Source organism: Staurois parvus, unplaced genomic scaffold (assembly GCF_062004578.1).
Source record: "Staurois parvus isolate SC_StPar_1 unplaced genomic scaffold, SC_StPar_1.0 ptg000354l, whole genome shotgun sequence".
Taxonomy (NCBI): domain Eukaryota; kingdom Metazoa; phylum Chordata; class Amphibia; order Anura; family Ranidae; genus Staurois; species Staurois parvus.
Window position 1 is genome coordinate 1,247,254 of NW_028318150.1, and position 21,503 is coordinate 1,268,756.

The window sequence follows — 21,503 nt, forward strand, 5'->3', positions numbered from 1 at the left end:
TTTTTTCCCCTTTACATAGAAAAAAGTATTTTTGACTCAAACAGCACCCAGCATTTCCGGTACCATAGATACAAGCAAATCATACCTGGAGTTTTACAAGAAAGAGATGCACCAGTCTCTTAAAGACTGTGCTCCAGTCTGCCCAAAATGTAATAAAAATATTTCGGTTAAAGTGGTAGTAAATTTGTTTTTGTTATTTTTACCTACATGTAAGCTCATAATAAAGATTACCTGTAGGTAAAATGAATATCTCCTAAACGTGTACTGTTTAGGAGAAATTCCAGCGAGCAGCAGCCAGTGACCTGACCAGCGCATGCACACGGTATACCCATGCCATTCCATTAGAGCTCTGCGGGAGTGACATCATCACAGCTCTGCCATTCATACCGCCAAAGCCAACGACCCCAGAAGACCAGGTGAAGATGGAAGATCTGTCAGTGGTGACAGCGTGGCACTGGAGGGCTTTGTTTAAAGATATGTGTTTCATAATGTGCAAGTATGTCATGCATACTAGCACATTATTATATTACCTAGCAGGGGGGAAACTTTTTTTTAAGCTTTACTACCTCTTTAAGCAGCAACTGATTTTTTTTAAAATTGGAACTCTAGGCAAACAGCTAAATGCAAATCCGAAATGCATATATGTTAACTTAACATTCTGCCCATGCAGTTACTCATAATGGCTAGGTCGCTGACCTACCTACTGCCTTGCACAGTGATGGAGCATCACCAGTGCTTACTGATCCCATTAGCAAGCTCCCAGTTTAGGTTTGAAAGAAGTGTACAATACAGTAAAGCTTCACTAATGCAAAGTGCTACCCTATTTCCCTGAGTCCTGCTGTGTGTTTCAAAGAACATACAATATGTCTGCATTGAATGGCGGTCTTTTATAAATGCTTGAAGCTTAACTTTAAACATGAAAAACAGATTGCATTATGTAAAAAAAGTATATTATTTACCACAAAATGTACAGGATTTTAAATATGCAAATGCAACATGATGGGTTTATTAGATCTGTGTTTCGGAACGTTTTATGATCACTAGTATGTTTAAAGTCACCATTTATCATAATCCTCCAGATGTCATGTTTAGGAGATGTTGCAGCTAGGTATTAACAAACTAAAGTAACAAATGCCACAAATGGCAAACAATTAACTAATAAAATGATATATAGCAACTGACAAGAGAAAACAAAGTTTTGCTATATTGTGTTGAAAAATGACCTCTGCTGCCTGTCCATCTTTGAATGACAAGAACTGTGTTGTTTATTTTTAAATCCATTCAGAACATAGGAGCTGCTACTGTTTATATGTAAATCTTTTTATGAGGAACAGACACTGATCACTTTACACACATACTCTAACAAAAAAAAAATGAGACAGCCAATTTAAAGAAACTGTGGATGAGAAATGTGAACATTATACAACTAAAGCAATTTGAATAAATAACTTGACAGAGCTGGAAGCTGATGGATTCTAAAGGCGCTGAAGTAATAGCTGACATATGCACAATGATGTAATTGTGGCTAACCTCTAATGTAACACTGCATATATCTGGAAGAGGCCACACACCATCAGTTTAAATATAACATTATTTATCTGTGAAATGACAAAAAGCTTTCCTGAATGGCTTCAGATTTCTAAACTTTAAAGGGAAAACAGAAAATGCATACATAGTAGAAATAATCATAGCTTTCTTACTTCAATCCTATTGCTAGTTGTATTCCATTATTACAATTACTGTTTCAAATTGTAACTGCCTGTCCCCAAAAGCTTAAACTGATCTCGGTGGCCTGCAGCTTTCACACACGTGCACATACAGTTGTGTCCAAAATTATTCAACCCCCAATGCTGTAAAGGGGTTTAGGGACTATAGTGTACATTTGGAATTGTATTCAGAATCAAATCCTACAAGGACGTTGTAACTACCCAAATGCAACTAAAATGACATCAATTGTTTATGTAATACAGTAGTAAATGGTTCTTATGTGGTTTCTTCATTGCCACAATTATTCAACCCCTTAAAGACTACCACTCTGAAGAACAGAGGTTCATACAGGTGCTTTCCATCAGGTATTGAAAACACCTGTGGATGTCACCGAGCAGCAATCAAGCATAATAAGCACCAATTAGGCAGCTTTAAAATGACTGTGATACTCAGCTCCTTCTAGACATTTACTGGTGTGGTTACAAACATGGTGAAGGCAAGAGAATGGTCCAGGAAGACAAGAGAAGAGGTGATTTCTCTTCACAGGAAGGGCAATGGCTATAAGAAGATTGCAAAGATGTTAAACATACCAAGAGACACCTTAGGAAGCATCATTCGCAAATTCAAGGCAAAGGGCACTGTTGAAACGCTACCTGGTCGTGGCAGAAAGAAGATGCTGACTTCGACTGCTGTGCGCTACCTGAAGCGTAGAGTGGAGAGAAGTCCCCGTGTGACTGCTGAGGAACTGAGAAAAGATTTGTCAGATGTGGGTACAGAAGTTTCAGCCCAGACAATAAGACGCACACTGCGTAATGAAGGCCTCCGTGCCAGAACTCCCAGGCGTACCCCCTTGCTGTCTCCAAAGAATAAGAAGAGTCGACTGCAGTATGCCAAAAGCCATGTGGACAAACCACAAAAGTTGTGGGATAGTGTTCTGTGGACTGATGAAACAAAATTAGAACTGTTTGGGCCCATGGATCAACGCTATGTTTGGAGGAGGAAGAACAAGGCCTATGATGAAAAGAACACCTTGCCTACTGTGAAGCATGGTGGAGGGTCAATCATGCTTTGGGGCTGTTTTGCTTCTGCAGGTACAGGGAAGCTTCAGCGTGTGCAAGGTACCATGAATTCTCTTCAGTACCAGGAGATATTGGATGGAAACGTGATGCAGTCCGTCACACACCTGAGGCTTGGGAGACGTTGGACCTTTCAACAGGACAATGATCCCAAGCATACCTCCAAGTCCACTAGAGCATGGTTGCAGAGGAAAGGCTGGAACATTTTGGAGTGGCCATCGCAGTCACCAGACTTAAATCCGATTGAGAACCTCTGGTGGGACTTAAAGAAAGCAGTTGCAGTGCGCAAGCCTAAGAATGTGACTGAACTGGAGGCCTTTGCCCATGAAGAATGGGCGAAGATACCCGTAGATCGCTGCAAGACACTTGTGTCAAGCTATGCTTCACGTTTAAAAGCTGTTATAACTGTAAAAGGATGCTGTACTAAGTACTAAGATTGAATGTCACTTGGGGGTTGAATAAAACTGATAATGCTGTGAGCACAGAAAAGACATTTGTGGTTATTTCATTATAACTGTTATGTTATATTTGTCTGACCTACAAGTGCCTCTTTAATGTAAATGTAAGCAAGATGACTGAATGATCAAAAGCAATGTCAAACTGGCCAAAACACTCAATTTCAGTGGGGGTTGAATAATTTTGGACACAACTGTACCTTATTGATGGTTCTTATATAACACATTAATAGACTTTTATTTAAACTCTCTAGTGTATACTTAGTAGCTCTGTAGAAAAAAAAAAAGAACTAAAGAATAAATGTAGCCTGTTTAATGTTAAGGTTTTGCATGGTACAACCTATAACTTCTTATAACAATATTTCATGAATGTATCAAAAATAAGTAGTGACATTGTGCCAGGTAAGCAGCGTGAAGTGCTGTAACATGGAAAACAGAATTTCGGTAACAATAATTCCAAATTCCCTAACAATTGTAATACTTTGAACCAACTGAAACTAGCATTGTAATAAATAATTATAATATATTAATGGTTGTGCTTTACGGATCACGCATTTAAATGGGTATGCATAAACTATGACTATGCCAGCAATGAAACTATGTCTTTTTAAACTTTCCTATATGCATATTTATAAAGTATACACAATTTGGCTAGGGAATGCAGTGCATCAATGAAACTTTTCGAAGCGTAATTGTTATTTTTCGTGCTACCTATTCTTAGGCATTTCCCTGATGCAATCTTTTATTGTACTGGGAATTAATCTTGCCTTGCTACTAAGTAATCCCACAGAGACTGGGGAGCTGAATGAGGAACAGTTCCCATTACAGTAGTGCTTAGAACAGTACATATAATTGTCTTACTCGTGGATGCTACATGAAAGAAAGATGATGTTTTCTAGAGCTTTTCTATACGCACATAGCTATGTAAACAATACTAATACCAATATATATATATATATATATATATATATATATATATACGTGTGTGTGTGTGTGTGTGAAAAGGTTTACAGCTCTACTGTATAGCCAGTAGCAGTTATACGCTGTCTGTTTGCTGTCACTAATGAAGGTACAAACATCTGGCTATAAAATAACATAGACTACTGTTACAAAAAGTATGCAGACCTGCAAATCTGATGCTAATTGTTTTTCTTTATACAGTGGCAAAGATCATGTTGTGTTACTTATCACATAATGTGATTTTTTTTAATCACCATATTCAAGCTCCTGCTAAAGAAATGTAACAAAACAAATGCTTGACAGCTGTGCAAACAGTGAACATCAGCCTATGTTGGCACTGTGAGGCCAGTTCACTGTAGCAAGGGAATTTGGTGAGTTTCTGCTGCAGATTATATATTTCAATTATTCTGCAGGAGGAAAGTATATTTGGCCAGGATTGCTGTTACATTGCTGCATCTTTAACTCTCAGGCTCCTGGAGGAAGGTGGTGTACAAATATATTTTAAAACTGATTTTTTTTAAGCTGTTATATATTGTAATATTGTGTTGCAGGGTGAGAATGAATTCTGCTCTATAGAACATCAGGTGGGGGTGGTATTTTTCTCATGGCTAATTACCAAAATGTGGTTTTAATCTTGTGGTTTACACAAAGCTGCACTGTTTTACTGTGGTTCTTTCTCTTTCTCAAGCAGCTTGACTTTACAGAAAGGGCTTTTCAGAAAGGATAATTCTGGGTGATGCTCTTAGAGAAGACAGTACATTGAAATCATATACATATAAAAATGCAGCGCTGCATTTTTATATGTATATGTTTTACTGAGGATTGTTTACATGTGTTTATCCTGGATGTTCAGCTGCTGTTTCTTTGAGAGCGCTCACTGTGTGTCCTTTACCTATACAGTACATTGAAATCATTTCACAAGATACTGAAAATGTATGGATTGATTTTCCTGAAATTTGCAGAAAAAACAGAGACATTCTCTTGTATTAATTGATGGTCAGGATGTAAAAGCATTTAAAAATGCAGCAGGTTTAAAAGTGTACAACCTATTTAGTGCCTCTCTGATGGGTGGTTAGAATGCAGATCGCAATAGCTAGGCAGAACATGTGTCATTTCTGCAAAGGCTAGCAGAAAACCCAATGCATTTTATTCAGATTAACTGCCAGTTCCTGCTATTGTTATAGGTGCATGGATATACAAAAACAATGTTCATATACCTGGTGGATGTGCCTATGTGATTATATTACATAGTCCATCCCACAGGGAATGGGCAGACAGCAAGCATCACAACAACATTACACACAAATTATTACAAACTGATAAGACAAAGAGATACAGTATAAAGAGAAGTCCTTTTATATAAAAAAAATACAATTCTCACTCCCTCTATTGATTGGAACATTTTAAGGTAATGTGTCCACAGAATGAAAGAGCAACCTATTCATCTGTGGATCTTTGCCAAGCAATACGCTCCCATCCATCCAGAAATCCATGACAATCGACTTTTGAATGCCTCTGCAAAATTAGAGCTCTGCAAAAAAAAAAAAAAGGAAGAAGGAGCCTGCTCCTCATCCCACCCCACCTATCCAGCTGCATGTGCTGCTCCTCATTCATTCTCTATAAGCCACCTTAGTTAATAGGAAGACAGGAGGTGGGCAATCAGATGGGAATCCCCCTGCTGTGATATGCCCAGTGTATGGAGGATGCATGGATAGTGAAAGCTCGCAGATAAATAATCCCACACCAGGGGACATTAGAGTCAGGAAAGCACCATTGACCCCCCCTCCTCCTGTCTGTACAGATGATTAGTAGCGGCTGCCCCCCAGCTGCTCTTCCCACGCACTGCGGCGCCGCACATGCGCACTGCCCTCTGCACAGGCAGCTTGGAAGAGCCCGGTGATTCCGAGCCGGGGTAACCCCACAATGCGCCTCTAGGCTCATTAATAATCTGCGGGCTCGCTCAGCGGATGGATGCAGCAGCGGCTATATTTAGCTCCGGAGACATTAATAATGCACCGAGCTCTCCGAGTGCTGAGGGGGCACCTCGCATTGGAGCCGCTGCGGGATGTCAGTGTGCTGGGGAGAGGACGGGGAATCCCCCTCCGCAGCTCTGCGCTCCACACACGGAGGGAGGAAAGACCAGCTCCGCTATGGGAACAGCGCCTCTAGCGATACGGAATCCCTCTGACATCCCCGCGCTACAAAGACCGCACCGGACCGGGGATGACACGGTGTACTCCCGGGGAACCCCCTCCGCCTTTCTACACAACAATCCGGGGAGGGAGAGACTGAGGACAGCAGGCCTGTCTACATACTACACCTAGATACCGGGGGACACCTAGCTCAGGAGTACAGGGAACTACTTCACACATCTATACAAAGTGTGTGTGTGCGTATATATGTATGTATGTATATATGTGTGTGTGTGTGTGTGTATATGTATGTATGTGTATGTATATATATATGTGTGTGTATGTATGTGTATGTGTATATATATATATATATATATATATATATATATATATATGTATGTGTGTATGTATGTGTGTGTGTGCTGTTTCTGCTTTCCATGGTGCTCTACAATCTGTACTACACACAAGAAAATGTATGGATTGACTGAACGCTATTAAACACTATACACTTATGTCATCACAGGCATAACTAGATCAGAAGAAGAGGAAAATATTCCATACATGTGTACAAAGAGTGTATATGTGTGTATTGTGTGCTGTGTGCTTTCCATGGTATTGTACAATCTGTGCTACACACAACATAAGAAGCTGAGCACTACTAAACAATGTCATAAGAGGCACCATATGTATAGCCAGATCATAAGAAGAAAATCGTCCACACACGTGTACAAAGAGTGTATGCATGGTGTGCTTTCCATGGTGCTGAACAATCTGAATTACACATAACACAAAAGACTGAGCAGTACTATGCACAGTACACGTGTGTCATCATAGAAATATCTAAATCAGAAGAAGAGGAAAATGTTCCATACATGTGTGCACAGCGGTGGAGTTTGTATGTACTGTGTGCTTTCCATGGTGCCGAGCAATCCGTATTAGACACAGGGGACCAGAAGTCTGTGCACTAATGTACACAGTACACTCATACCATCATAGGTATACCTAGATCAGAGGAGAGGGAAAGAGAGGGAGAGAGAGGGGAGGAGGGAGGGAGAGGGGGAGAGGAAGGAGAGAGACAGAGAGAGGAAGGAGAGAGAGAGAAAGGAAAGGGTGGAGAGAGAGGAAAGAAAGAGAGGGAGGGAGAGGGGGGGGGCGGAGGGAGAGAAGGGGGGAGAGACAGAGAGAGGAAGGAGAGAGAGAGAAAGGAAATAGTGGAGAGGAAGGAAAGAGAGGGAGAGGGGGGAGGGAGAGGGGGACGAGAGAGAGGGAGAGGAAGGAGCGATGCTTTCCAATGTGCTGAACAATATGAGAGAGAGAGAGAGAGAGAGAGAGGGGGGGGGGGTGCTTTCCATGGTGCTGAGACTAAGCAATACTTTACACAGTACACTTGTGTCATCATAGGAATCCCTAAATCTGAAAAAGAGGAAAATATTCCATACATGTGTACAAACACAGCACGGAGTTTGTATGTACTGTGTGCTTTCCATAATGCCGAGCAATCCGTACTAGACACGGGACCAGAGGTCTGAGTACTAATGTACACACTCATACCATCATAGGTATACCTAGATCTGAAGAGGAAAATATTCCACACGTGTGTACAGAGACGGTGGGGGAGTGTGTATCTGTATGTGTGTGTACTATGTGTGTTTTCCCTGGTGCTGGACAATCTGTACTACACATAACACAAGAGACCAAGCACAGCCATACACAGCACACTCATGTCATCATCACAGGTATACTTAGATCAGAAGAACATATTCCACACATGTGTGCAAAAAGGGCGGATGTGTGTGGTGCTGAAACAATATGTATTAGACAAAAAAGAGACTGATGTACTTACTAGAGTCATGTCATCATAGGCACAGCTAGATCTAACAACAGGGGAACATATTCCACACAAGAGTACAAAGAAGGTGAGTGAATGTGTGTGTTCCCCATGGTGCTGAAAAATCTGTGCTAGACACAGGATCATAGACCGTGTTCTACTATACACGGTACACTCATGTTATCATAGGCATACCTAGATCAGGAGCAGATGAAAATATTCCACACAAGCGCACAAAAAGTGTGTGTGTGTGTGTGTGTGTGTGTGTGTGTGTGTGTGTGTGTGTGTGTGTGTGTGTGTGTGTGTGTGTGTTGTGTACTGTGTGTTCTCCATGGTGCTGAACAATCTATACTAGAAATAGAACAAGAGGCTGATGTACATACACCTAGATCAGAAGTAGAGGAAAATACACCTCACAAGTGAATGTGTGTTCTCCATGGTGCTGAACAATCTGTACTAAACACAGGACAAGAGACCAGTACTCCCATGTTATCACAGGTATACCTAAATCAGGAACAGAGGAAAATATTCCACACATTGCATAAAAAGGGCAAAAGAGAGAAGAAAGGAGAGAGAACTGTGTGCTTTCCATGGTGCTGAACAATATGTACTAACTAGGCTCAATGCAAGAGACTGAGCACTATTGTACATAGTACACCCATGTCATCATAGGTATAACTAGATCAGACAGCAGAGGAAAATATTCCACACGTGTACGTACAGGGTGGGTGAGTGTGGATCATAGACTGAGCACTAATGTATACAGTACACTCATGTCATCATACAATTACTTATATGAGGTATTGTATGAACATATTCTGGAGGAATGTAACATAGCACAGGACAGTGAAGGTGGGTGAGTGTGCGTGTCTATACCGCGTGCTGAACAATCTCTACTTGACACAGGTGACCACAGGTCTGAGCACTACTGCATGTTATACTTATAGAAGGCATCATGCGAACATATTTAGGAGGGGTGTATTATAACAGAGGGCAGCGAGGGCGGGTGACTGTGTTTCTGTACTGTGTGCTCTCCATGGTGCTGAAGATTCTGCAGTAGACACAGGTCAAGCAATTGAGTATTAATGTACACAGCACTCTCATGTCATCATAGGTATACTTAGTATATCAGGCATCACATGAACATACACTGGAGGACTATGTAATAGTACAGTGAAAAGTAAGTGTGTGTGTTTTCTCCATGGTGCTGAGTAATGAGTACCAGACATGGAATCTGGGATATGAGCTGCAGTAGACACAGGTCAAGCAAATGAGTATTAATGTACACAGCACTCTCATGTCATCATAGGTATATGACAATCTGTACTAAACACGGACGTACATAGTAAATGTATGGCATGGGCATACTGACATCTTATGAAAATAATCTGAAGGACTGTTCACACAGCAAAGGTGGGTGAGTGTGATCGTCTGCAATCGGTGCCCTCCATGAGGCTGAACAATCTGTGATAGAAACAGGGAAAGGTGGTGGGCACTAATATCCACCGCACTCTCATGTATGGGGTATACTTATATCAGGCAGTATATGAAAATATTCTAGAGTGTATAACTTAACATATGGAAGGTGAATTTAGTGTGCTGCACTGGGTTAACACTGTGTAGTAGTCATAGGTCAAAGTGCTGAGCACCTATATTCACAGAACCACAGATGTGGGTATACTTCTATCAGACACCATATGAAAACATCCCGAGGTCCTGTGTAATGGAAGGCTGGGTGTGTGCCTATACTGTGTGCTGGACATGGTACTGAACGCACCGAAGGGGATACAGGACAGGAGAATGAACACCAGTGTGCACAGTACTTTTATGACAAGCGGGCCCTTGTATCAGGCACCATAGAAAAAGATTCTGAAGAGTGTACACATGTATACAGTAATGATGGATAGGTGTGAGGCTGCACTGTGCCCTGGGAGCTGTCTATGGTGCTGAACGATCGTTATTATTACACACAGGGCAGGAGTCTGGGCGCTATTGTACCCAATACATTTGTATCATTTGTATCATACACTTCCATCGGGAATCATAAGAAAACACAAAGCAGGAGACTGTTGTGTGTGCGCTGTCTATTGGGGGCTCTCCATGGTGCTGAACGGTCTGTAGTACAACCAGGTGAGGAGGCTTAGAACTAATAATAATAATAATGTACACGGTATATTCATGTCATGGGTACACATGTATCAGGCAGTATATGAAGATATCTAAGGGAGGTGTGGAATGTAGAAGAGACGAGCTGTGTGCTGGGGGCTCTCCATGGTGCTGAACGTTTCATGGTAGACAGCAGAGAGTCGGGAGCCCGGCATCCCTGTACGTACTTAGTACATTCATGTCATGCCTTGACTCTTATTTCTGGACGTCAAATTAAAGCGAACTGAGAGTCTAGGAAAGTGATCCGACTAATGCTGTGCAGACATCCGACTATTCCCCGCCAGCTCAGCAACATGCAGTTTAAGGAGTGACCTTGTGATCGGTACATCGTGCCGGAATATAGACCAATATAGGGCAATGTGTCCACACCGGCTCGGTGTTCCGTGTGATCTCCGTACACCTCATGTGTAATCTCAGTGATTTGTGTGTCTGGAATACAAGGTGTCACCCTATAAACCTCTTCTTAGCTGGGTCTTTAGGAATGTATTTATCAGCAGAAACCATCACCATGTCATCAGCGGCAATTGTAGCAGAAATCCCTCAGACAAGGTACACAGAAGATACAGACAATAAAAATCTCCTCCCCTCCCTGTACAAGTCAGAGATGTACTTCACCCGATCCTTCTTATTTGCACTCATGTATGTCCTGCAGTCCGAATTATTAAATATCACTTCATGGGCAAAGGAAGGAAAATACTATTCCCTCCATCTTCTCCAATGTGACAGAATAGGACATGCAACATCACCTCCATTCCTCCTTTACAGAACAATCTGAACTACCTCCCCGGTAGATGTACACACCTTGTTCTGTACTCCCCGGTAGATGTACACACCTTGTTCTGTACTCCCCGGTAGATGTACACACCTTGTTCTGTACTCCCCGGTAGATGTACACACCTTGTTCTGTACTCCCCGGTAGATGTACACACCTTGTTCTGTACTCCCCGGTAGATGTACACACCTTGTTCTGTACTCCCCGGTAGATGTACACACCTTGTTCTGTACTCCCCGGTAGATGTACACACCTTGTTCTGTACTCCCCGGTATACACAGGTTACTGACACCTAACTCCACTGGATTAAAGAAGATAGGAAAATATATATATATATTCCAAATTGTCTGTATTCCAATTCGGATATTTCTGCAAACGACCCTTTTACAATATCAGTGACAAGCCTCCCCTCCATCTATCCAAACTGATCAGAATTAAACCCCGACTATGGGGTCACTAAAATCAGCAACAAGACTAACAAGAATCTACACCAAGCAGATCACACATCGGCGAGAGGACTACCCACTACATATTGCGATGGATGTGACATAAGGTCTTATATACTCATCACAAGCACCGTGTGTGTACTCTCTGTACCAGACGTGGGAATCAATCAGAAGCACGTGGTCAGATCGGAACTCCAGCACACATGTACTATCCTCATCGCAGCGTGCACTTCACATCTAGAAGATCACATTGTATATCTACAGCTAAGTGCTCACAGTGTATATACAGGCACATCTAAGTAATCGCAATTTATATACACACACAAATCTAATGAATCACATTGTATATACACGTACATCTAAGTGTTACATTGTATATATACATACATCAAATCAACCACATTGCATACACCTAAACATTTAAATAATCACATTGAACATACACATTTTATATATACACATACTGTACATCTAAGTGATCACATTCTATATACATCTAAGTGATCAGACTGCATATATATATATATGTAAGTGATCACATTGTATATGTACGTGCATCTAAGTAATAACATTGCATTTACACCTAAGTGATCACATTGTATATACATTTAACTGATCAGATTGTATATATACATCTAAGTGATTACATTGTATATACATTCAAGTGATTACATTGTATATATAGCTACATCTAAGCAATCACACTGTATATACATCTAAGTGAGCAAATTGTATAAATATCTAAGTAATGACACTATATATATATAATCAGACTGTATAAATCTAAGTGATCAGATTCTATCTATATCTAAGTGATCGCATTGCACCTATATCTAAGTGATCACATTGCACCTATATCTAAGTGATCGCATTGCACCTATATCTAAGTGATCAGATTCTATCTATATCTAAGTGATCGCATTGCACCTATATCTAAGTGATCAGATTCTATCTAAGTGATTGCATTGCACCTATATCTAAGTGATCAGATTCTATCTATATCTAAGTGATCAGATTCTATCTATATCTAAGTGATCGCATTGCACCTATATCTAAGTGATCGCATTGCACCTATATCTAAGTGATCACATTGCACCTATATCTAAGTGATCGCATTGCACCTATATCTAAGTGATCGCATTGCACCTATATCAAAGTGATCGCATTGCACCTATATCTAAGTGATCGCATTGCACCTATATCAAAGTGATCGCATTGCACCTATATCTAAGTGATCGCATTGCACCTATATCTAAGTGATCCTACTGTATAATTATCTGAGTGATGACATTGTATATACATCTAAGACTGGCCATACATTATACAATTTTCTTGAGAATTTTGCTTTAGATTTACCAAAAACCATATAATATGAGGTCAAACCTAAACAACACTTTCAATTGTATCTTATTAGGAGGCCCTTGCACTGCATAGTTGAAGGTAAATCTACAGGAAATTGGGCAGCCATTGGACAGAAAATTGTATAGTGCATGGCCAGCCGAAGTGATGAGATTGTATCTATATCTAAGTGATGACATTGTATATACACATCTAAGTGATGACATTGTATATACAGAGACATGTAGAAGGTGCAGATCTCCAGTACACGCTCTCAGCCAGGCTCTGAGCTCCAGATGAAATGATTCATCTGTCAAATAAATAAGTCTTTCTCCTGAAACAAAGGAGAATTAATGACACATCGTGCGTGAAAAGCCGGCCGGAGAGCACACTGCGATGGACTCCTGCACGCTGCGATGGACTCCTGCACGCTGCTATGGACTCCTGCACGCTGCTATGGACTCCTGCACGCTGCAATGGACTCCTGCACGCTGCAATGGACTCCTGCACGCTGCAATGGACTCCTGCACGCTGCAATGGACTCCTGCACGCTGCAATGGACTCCTGCACGCTGCAATGGACTCCTGCACGCTGCAATGGACTCCTGCACGCTGCTATGGACTCCTGCTCGCTGCTATGGACTCCTGCTCGCTGCTATGGACTCCTGCTCGCTGCGATGGACTCCTGCTCGCTGCGATGGACTCCTGCTCGCTGCGATGGACTCCTGCACGCTGGGATGGACTCCTGCTCGCTGCTATGGACTCCTGCACGCTGGGATGGACTCCTGCACGCTGCTATGGACTCCTGCACGCTGCTATGCACTCCTGCACACTGCTATGCACTCCTGCACACTGCGGAGCAGCAACAATAGGCGAACGATTGTAATGTAAACATAGGACCCCCGAGCCGTGTGACAGAACCCGGGGAGGACACACACACACGGGAAAGGTCCCGGCACTGACAAGAGCAGGCTTCCCCGTAGGGTGACACACTGATTAGTAGACAGTAGAAGGGAGCAGAGTGTTTTACCTGAATCTCCCTGGCGTGGTATACAATGATGAGGCCGAGCAGGATGATGGTGGAAAGGCTTATAAGGCATTTTAGGGCTAATGAGTAGAGCGATCCCTGCAACAGAAACACGTGTCAGTATGACAGGCAAGGTACAGCAAGCTGGCAGTGTGCGGTAAGTGACAGTGATGGGGGGGGGGGGGTCCCTACAAGAAGGTTGTCATTGTGGGGAATAGGGTGCCTGCAGCTGGGACTATCCTCCCGGGGACACAGCTACAGGGATCACAGGGACACACTTCACACACTGCCTCCTACAAAGAGAGCCACTCATCACCAGGCGCTTCATAGCCCGCTTCCGTCATACTATCAGCACTCCATACAAATCATAGAAAGTCAGCTTTCAATGGCTGCATGCTGGGACAACTGTATCACATGGACACACTTCACACACTGCCATCAGCCTGGTGCTATCACACTATCAGCAATCTGATCAGATCATACAAGACAGACTTTCACTGGCTGCATGCTGGGGACAGCTGTATCAAAGAAACCAGTCCGTCCACTTCCTGCACTGTCATGTCCTCACAGAGGAATACAGGGGGTGATCGATTAGAAGGCACTTCATGGGAGCATAGCCTGGTTCAGTCACCCTATCAGCACTCTCTATACACATCAGATAATATCAGCTTTCACTGGCTGCATGCTGGTGGCAGCTATATCACAGGGGCACACAGACATGTCCCTGATGTCTCTTTGCAAAGTGCTGTCTGATCCAACGTTCTGTATTCTTTTCTATTAACTGCATTCAGATTATATATAATAGACTTTCACTGGTTACATGCTGGGGACAGCTGTATCTCTGACTGTTGATCAGTCACTCTACAAAGTCCAGTCATGTTTCCATAGAGGACTGGAAGGGGGGGGGGGGTGATCAGGAGTTTCCTGTACTTATACCAGCCCAGTCTGGTTCATCGGCATAGAAAATGGACTTTCACTGGCTGCATGCTAGGGACAGCTGTATCCCAGGGGCACACAAACAAGCTCAGTCCCTCTTTACTAACTACAGTCATGTTTCCATGGAGATATGGGGGACAAGGGGGTGATCAGGAGGTGCCTGTACTGAAAGTAGCCCAGTCTGGTTCATCATCATAGAAAACAGACTTTCACTGGCTGCATGCTGGCTACATATACACAAAGAAAATGGGTGTCACTCTTTACAAAGTCCAGTCCTATTTCTATGGTGAAATACTGGAGGGATGGCCAGGAGTTTCCTGTACTTCAGAGTAGTTCAGCCAGGTTCAAACACATTTTTATCATCATATAAAACAGTCTTTCACTGGCTGCATGCTGGTGACATCTGTATCACAAGTGCACACACACAGGATCGATCACTCTATACACAGTCCAGTCATATTTCAGTCATACAAGAGGGGGGGGGGGGGTGATGAGGAGTTTTCTGGTTCTGTCGCACTATCATCATCCAATAAAACAGGCTTTCACTGGCTACATGCTGAATACATACACACAAACAGGATCGGTCACTCTTTACAAAGTCCAGTCATCTTTCCATAGAAGAATACAAGGGGGATGACTTGTGAGGAGTTTCCAGGTTCAACCACACTATCAGCTTCCTATAAATCAGACTTTCACTGGCCACATGCTGAATACATACACACACAAACAGAATCGGTCACTCTTTTCGAAGTCCAGTCCTATAGCCATACTATCAGCTTCCTTTAAAATGAACTTTCGCTGGCTGCATGCTGGTAACCGCTGTATCACAGGGTACACAAACAGGATCGGTCACTCTTTACAAAGTGTAGTCATCTTTCCATAGAGGAATACAAGGGGGATGACTGATTAGGAGTTTTAGGTTCAGCCACATTATCAGCTTCCTACAAAATAGACTTTCACTGGCCACATACTGAATACACATACAGGATCAGTCACTCTTTAAAAAGTCCAGTCCTATTTCCAAGTATCAGCTTCCCATAAAATAGACTTTCACTGGCTGCATGCTGATGACAGCTGTATCACAGGTGCACACAAACAGGATCGGTCACTCTATACAAGGTCCAGTCATCTTTCCATAGAGGAATACAAGGGGGATGACTGATCAGAAATTTCCAGGTTCAGGCACACTATCAGCTTCCTCTAAATCATACTTTCACTGGCCACATGCTGAATACATACACAGAAACAGGATCGGTCACTCTTTACAAACTCCAGTCCTATTTCCATACTATCAGCTTCCCATAAAAGACACTTTCACTGGCTGCATGCTGATGACAGCTGTATCACAGGTGCACACAAACAGGATCAGTCACTCTTTACAAAGTCCAGTCCTATATCAATACTATTAGCTTTCTATAAAATTAACTTTCACTGGCTGCATGCTGGTAATAGCTATATCACAGGGGCACCCAAATAGAATCGATCACTCTTTACAAAGTCCAGTCATACCATAGAGGAATACAAGGGGGTGACTGGTGAGGAGTCCAGGTTCAGCCACACTATCAGTTTCCTATAAAAGAGACTTTCACTGGCCACATGCTGAATACATACACAAACAGGATCGGCCACTCTTTACAAAGTCCAGTCCTATTTTCATACTATCAGCTTCCTATAAAATGAATTTTCACTGGCTGCATGCTGGTGACAGTCATATTTCAATAGAGGAATACAAGGGATGACTGATCAGGAGTTTCCAAGGTCAAACACACTATCAGCTTCCTATAAATGAGACTTTCACTGGCCACATGCTGAATACATACACAAACAGGATCGGTCACTCTTTACAAAGTCCGGTCCTATTTCGATACTATCAGCTTCCCATAAAATAGACTTTCACTGGCTGCATACTGGTGACAGCTGTATCACAGGGGCACAAAGACAGGATCGGTCACTATACAAAGTCTAGTCATCTTTCCATAGAGGAATACAAGGGGGGTGACTGATCAGGAATTTCCAGGTTCAGCCACACTATCAGCTTCCTATAAATCAGACTTTCACTGGCCACATGCTGAATACATACACACACAAACAGGATCTGTCACTCTTTACAAACTCCAGTCCTATTTCCATACTTTCAAATTTCTTTAACATAGACTTTCACTGGCTGCATGCTGGTAACAGCTGTATCACAGGGCACACAAACAGGATCAATTATTCTTTACAAACTCCAGTACTATTTCCATACTGTCAGCTTCCTATAAATGAACTTTCACTGGCTTCATGCTGGTGACAGCTGTTATCAGAGGGGCACACAAACAGAATCGGTCACTATACAAAGTCCAGATATCTCTCCATAGAGGAATACAAGGGGGATGACTGATCAGGAGTTTCCAGGTTCAGCCACACTATCAGCTTCCTATAAATCAGACTTTCACTAGCTACATGCTGAATACATACACAAACAAGATCGGTCACTCTTTACAAAGTCCGGTCCTATTTCCAAGTATCAGCTTTCCATAAAATAGACTTTCACTGGCTGCATGCTGGTGACAGCTGTATCACAGGGCACACAAACAGGATCAGTCACTCTATACAAAGTCCAGACATCTTTCCATAGAGGAATACAAGGGGGGTGACTGATCAAGAGTTTTAGATTCAGGCACACTGTCAGTTTTCTACAAAATAAACTTTCACTGGCCACATGCTGAATACATACACAAACAGGATCAGTCACTCTTTACAAAGTCCAGTCCTATTTCCAAGTATCAGCTTTCCATAAAATAGACTTTCACTGGCTGCATGCTGGTAACAGCTGTATCCCAGGGGCATACAAACAGGATCGGTCACTCTATACAAGGTTCAGCCACACTATCAGCTTCCTCTAAATCAGACTTTCACTGGCTACATGCTGAATACATACACAAACAGGATCGGTCACTCTTTACAAAGTCCAGTCGTATCTCCAAAGAGGAATACAAGGGGGGGCTGATCAGGAGTTTCCAGGTTCAGGCACACTATCAGCTTCCTCTAAAAGACACTTTCATTGGGTGCATGCTGGTGGGAATGAAGGGTCGGGTCTTCATACAAAGTTGAGTGATGGGGGGAATGTGTCCCAGGAGCCCCCGATGTGTCCCAGGAGCCCGCCATGTGTCCCAGGGGCCCCCCAATGTGTCCCAGGAGTCCGCCATGTGTCCCAGGGGCCCCCGATGTTTCCCAGGAGCCCCCCATGTGTCCCAGGAGCCCCCGCGTACCTTGTTATAGGCTCCCCAGGACAGTTCGGTCTCGATGACCATGACCACGATGCCGAACATGCCGAAGATGAGCGCGTAGTCGCTGAGCCTCTTGCGCTTCTCGAAGAGCGCCCTGCGGTGGCCGAGCTTGTAGCCGATGTTCTGGTTCTTCTTCTTGCCGGACTTGGCCTGTCCCGGGGTGGAGGACCCCCCGCCGCCGCTCCCCCCGTAGGTGCCCAGGTTGTTGGAGTTGTGCTCGGGCTTGGAGACGACGATCTCGGGCGCGGGGGCGGGGGAGGAGGAGACGGGCTGCAGAGGCTGGGACTCGGAGTCCAGTTCATGGAGGTTCCGGCGGGACGCGCTGAGGTTGCTGAGGGGTCTCATGACTCCGCCGTTGTACCTGCAGCTGCTCATGGCTATTTCCGTGAACGGGTTGCTCTCCCGGCGCTGGCCGTTGTTGCTGCCGCTGCTGCTGGGACTCGCCTGCTGCTGCCGGCTGTGGCACTGCTGGTAGTTGGGCGGAGGAGGCGGTGCGGGCGGGTGGTGGTGGTGGAGGTGCGGGGCTCTGGACGAACTGGCATGGCTGGAAGGCGTCAACTCGCTCACGTTGAGCTGACTGCCCTGCCGGGAGGAGGCGGAGGACAGCGGAGAGGTGCGGAAGGCGCCGGCGGGGACAGGGGACGAGGTGCGGAGGAGGGGCAGGTTGTCCCCGCCGTGGAACGAGCAGCTGTTGCACCGGAGGCACGGACCGTCCTGCTGCTGGAAGAAGAGCTGCTCGTCCGGACTGTACTGCTGAGGAGGAGGAGGAGGGGGAGGAGGAGGCGGCTGCTCGGGGAAGAAGCCGTGCTGGAACTGCAGCGATGTTTCCATGTCAGGGCTGTTAAAGCTGCAGGAGGACCGCCAGGCTGAGGACCCGGCGCACTGCGCTCTGCCAGGGATGGGGAAGTCCTCCTCAGCTCGCGGGGAACGGCCCATCTCGGCTCCAGTAGAATCAAGGCGAAGCGTCCGATTGGTCGGGCGGACCAAAACAACGGGCATGACGTCAGCGCCTGGGCGGGGACTGGGAGGCTGCTGCTGTGTGAGGAGCGCGGCTGCCTTCAGTGGGATCCGGAGCCGGGACGAGGAGCCGGGGGTGAGCTCCAGCACGTGTGTGGCCGCTCCGGCCTCCTCCCCACCAGGACCGAGCTCATCATCAGGAGGAAGACGGGGGCAGCCGCCGGGACATGGCCGAGACTAAGAGACGGCACTCTTCATACTCCGGACACCTGCGAGAGATCACACAGGGGGGACATTAGTACAGGAGACAGACACCCCATCATCATCATCGTCATGTCTGCATGGCTCAGGGGGGATTTACTAAAACTGGAAAGTGCAACATCTGGGGCAGCTGTGTCAGTAGCCAATCAGCTTTCAGGTTTTATTGTCAAAGCTTAACCGAACAAACTGAAGGTACAAGCGGATTGGCTGCTATACACAGCTGCACCAGATTTGTCACTCTCCAGTTTTAGTACATCAAGTGTGTATAGTCTTTAGCCCGTGTTCACACTTATTTATTTATGTCAGGTACTTATATAGTGCTGTCAATGTATGCAGTGCTTTACATATATATTGTACATTCACATCAGTCCCTAACCCTCAAGGGGTGTACAATCTAAGGTCCCTAACTCACATTCATACATACACATACTAGGGACAATTTACACAGGAGCCAATTAACCTACCAGCATGTCTTTGGAGTGTGGGAGGAAACTGGAGTACCCGGTGGAAACCCATGCAGGCACAGGGAGAACATGCAAACTCCAGGCAGGTGGTGCCATGGATGGGATTTGAACCAGTGACCCTGTATGAATCACATGCGATTTGTGTGCAGTGCGTTTAGAGCCATACATTTTGTATGGTTCCATTCACACCGCACCCACACCAAAAAGGTGCAGGATCCTTTTTTGGGTCCACGCTAGAATCGGATCACATGGATATTCACACCTATGGAATCCGATTCTGCACATCGCACCGCGCTTTGCGGACTGCTTTTGGGGTGTTGTTAACTTAACATGCACACCCGCAACGATTTGCATGAACGGGGTGCGATTGTGATGTGGAAAATGCTGCAAATTCCGCACCGCATCAGTGTGAACCAGAGCTTAGACAGATAGGTGAATGTCACTACAGTCCAGTGACCGGCCAACACTGTTGCTGACAGCTTTTTGTAAAGATCCAGATTACGCTCATACAGATCTCTACTGGAACACACTCGGCCTGGTTCACACCTATGCAGGTTGCCGTTGATGCATTTTTCTGCTGCCCTATTTCTTTTTTTTTACACGTTTTCAATGCGTTTTTGCTGTGCTTTGTGTTTTTTGGAGGTGTTTTGCAGGAGAAGCCAGCAAAAGTGCAGCAGAAACGCATGAAAAACGCAAGTACCACTTTTCTGTTGCATTTCCGTTTAAGTCTATGAAGCCAAAAACACAAAAAACAGTCCCTGACTTGTTCCAAAAAACGCACCAGTGAAAAATGCACAGATATGATTGTGATGTTAAGATTTTCTTTTTTAACCACTTGTCCGCCTTCCTGACCAGGCCATTTTGTGCGTTACAACGCTGAGTTACTTTAACTGACAATTGCACGGTCATGCAACGCTGCACCCAAATTAAATTTATGTCATTTTTTCCCACAAATAGAACTTTTGCTTTTATTTGATAGCCTGTGTGTTTTTTATTTTTTGTGCTATAAACAAAAAAAGACCAACAATTTAAAAAAAAGATATTTTTGACTTTTTGATATAAAACATATCCAATAGAAAAATTTAAAAAAATCGAATTTTGTCATAAATTCAGTCCAAAATGTATTCTGCTATATGTCTTTGTTAAAAAAAAAATCCCAATACGTGTAAATTAATTGTAAATCTATAACTACGGTATCAATCAAAAAGGTACCAAACAAAGTTATATATTACAACTACACCCTCTAACACATACAATCTAACTTTCACCCTTGAAAGTGCAAACCAACAATATAACTCCAATATTTTAAATAAATATCCCTAAATATGTGAAACAAGTATACATATAATGAACCCAAAAATTGTATATAAATGAACCCAAAAAATATACTAAAAATAAAATAAAATATTTTGATAATAAACAAAAAATTATCAAAATTATAAGTCACTTGTGTCCAAAATAAAGTCACTTTGTTTCCAATAATGCAAATTTTCCGATCCTTTGGTATGGAAAGTATGTACCTCAAAAAAAGAGAACTCATATAGTGCATTAACTTAATAAATACAATATCATACCCATATAGCATATGCACTGTGCAACTTCAAAAAACGTGATAATTAAAGTGAAAAATGTGAACACAGTATAAAAACCGTGATAATGAGACACTCTGTGAATGAAATAATCCAAGTGACCATTCAGTGTACACTTCTA

General features: G+C 43.5%; 1 protein-coding gene across 1 annotated transcript in view; it reads right to left on the reverse strand.

Annotated features, from left to right (window-relative positions):
* KCNN2 (potassium calcium-activated channel subfamily N member 2) overlaps nucleotides 1-19,192 on the reverse strand; it is a 210,983-nt gene extending 191,791 nt beyond the window's left edge. The window contains exons 1-2 of the mRNA XM_089684727.1: nucleotides 18,094-19,192; nucleotides 13,910-14,005 (exon numbers count right to left, since the gene is read on the reverse strand). Coding sequence (XP_089540853.1) covers nucleotides 13,910-14,005; nucleotides 18,094-19,110 — 1,113 coding nt within the window. The 5' untranslated portion in view covers nucleotides 19,111-19,192. The remainder of the gene's footprint in view (nucleotides 1-13,909; nucleotides 14,006-18,093) is intronic.
* Between the last annotated feature and the right edge of the window lie 2,311 nt (nucleotides 19,193-21,503).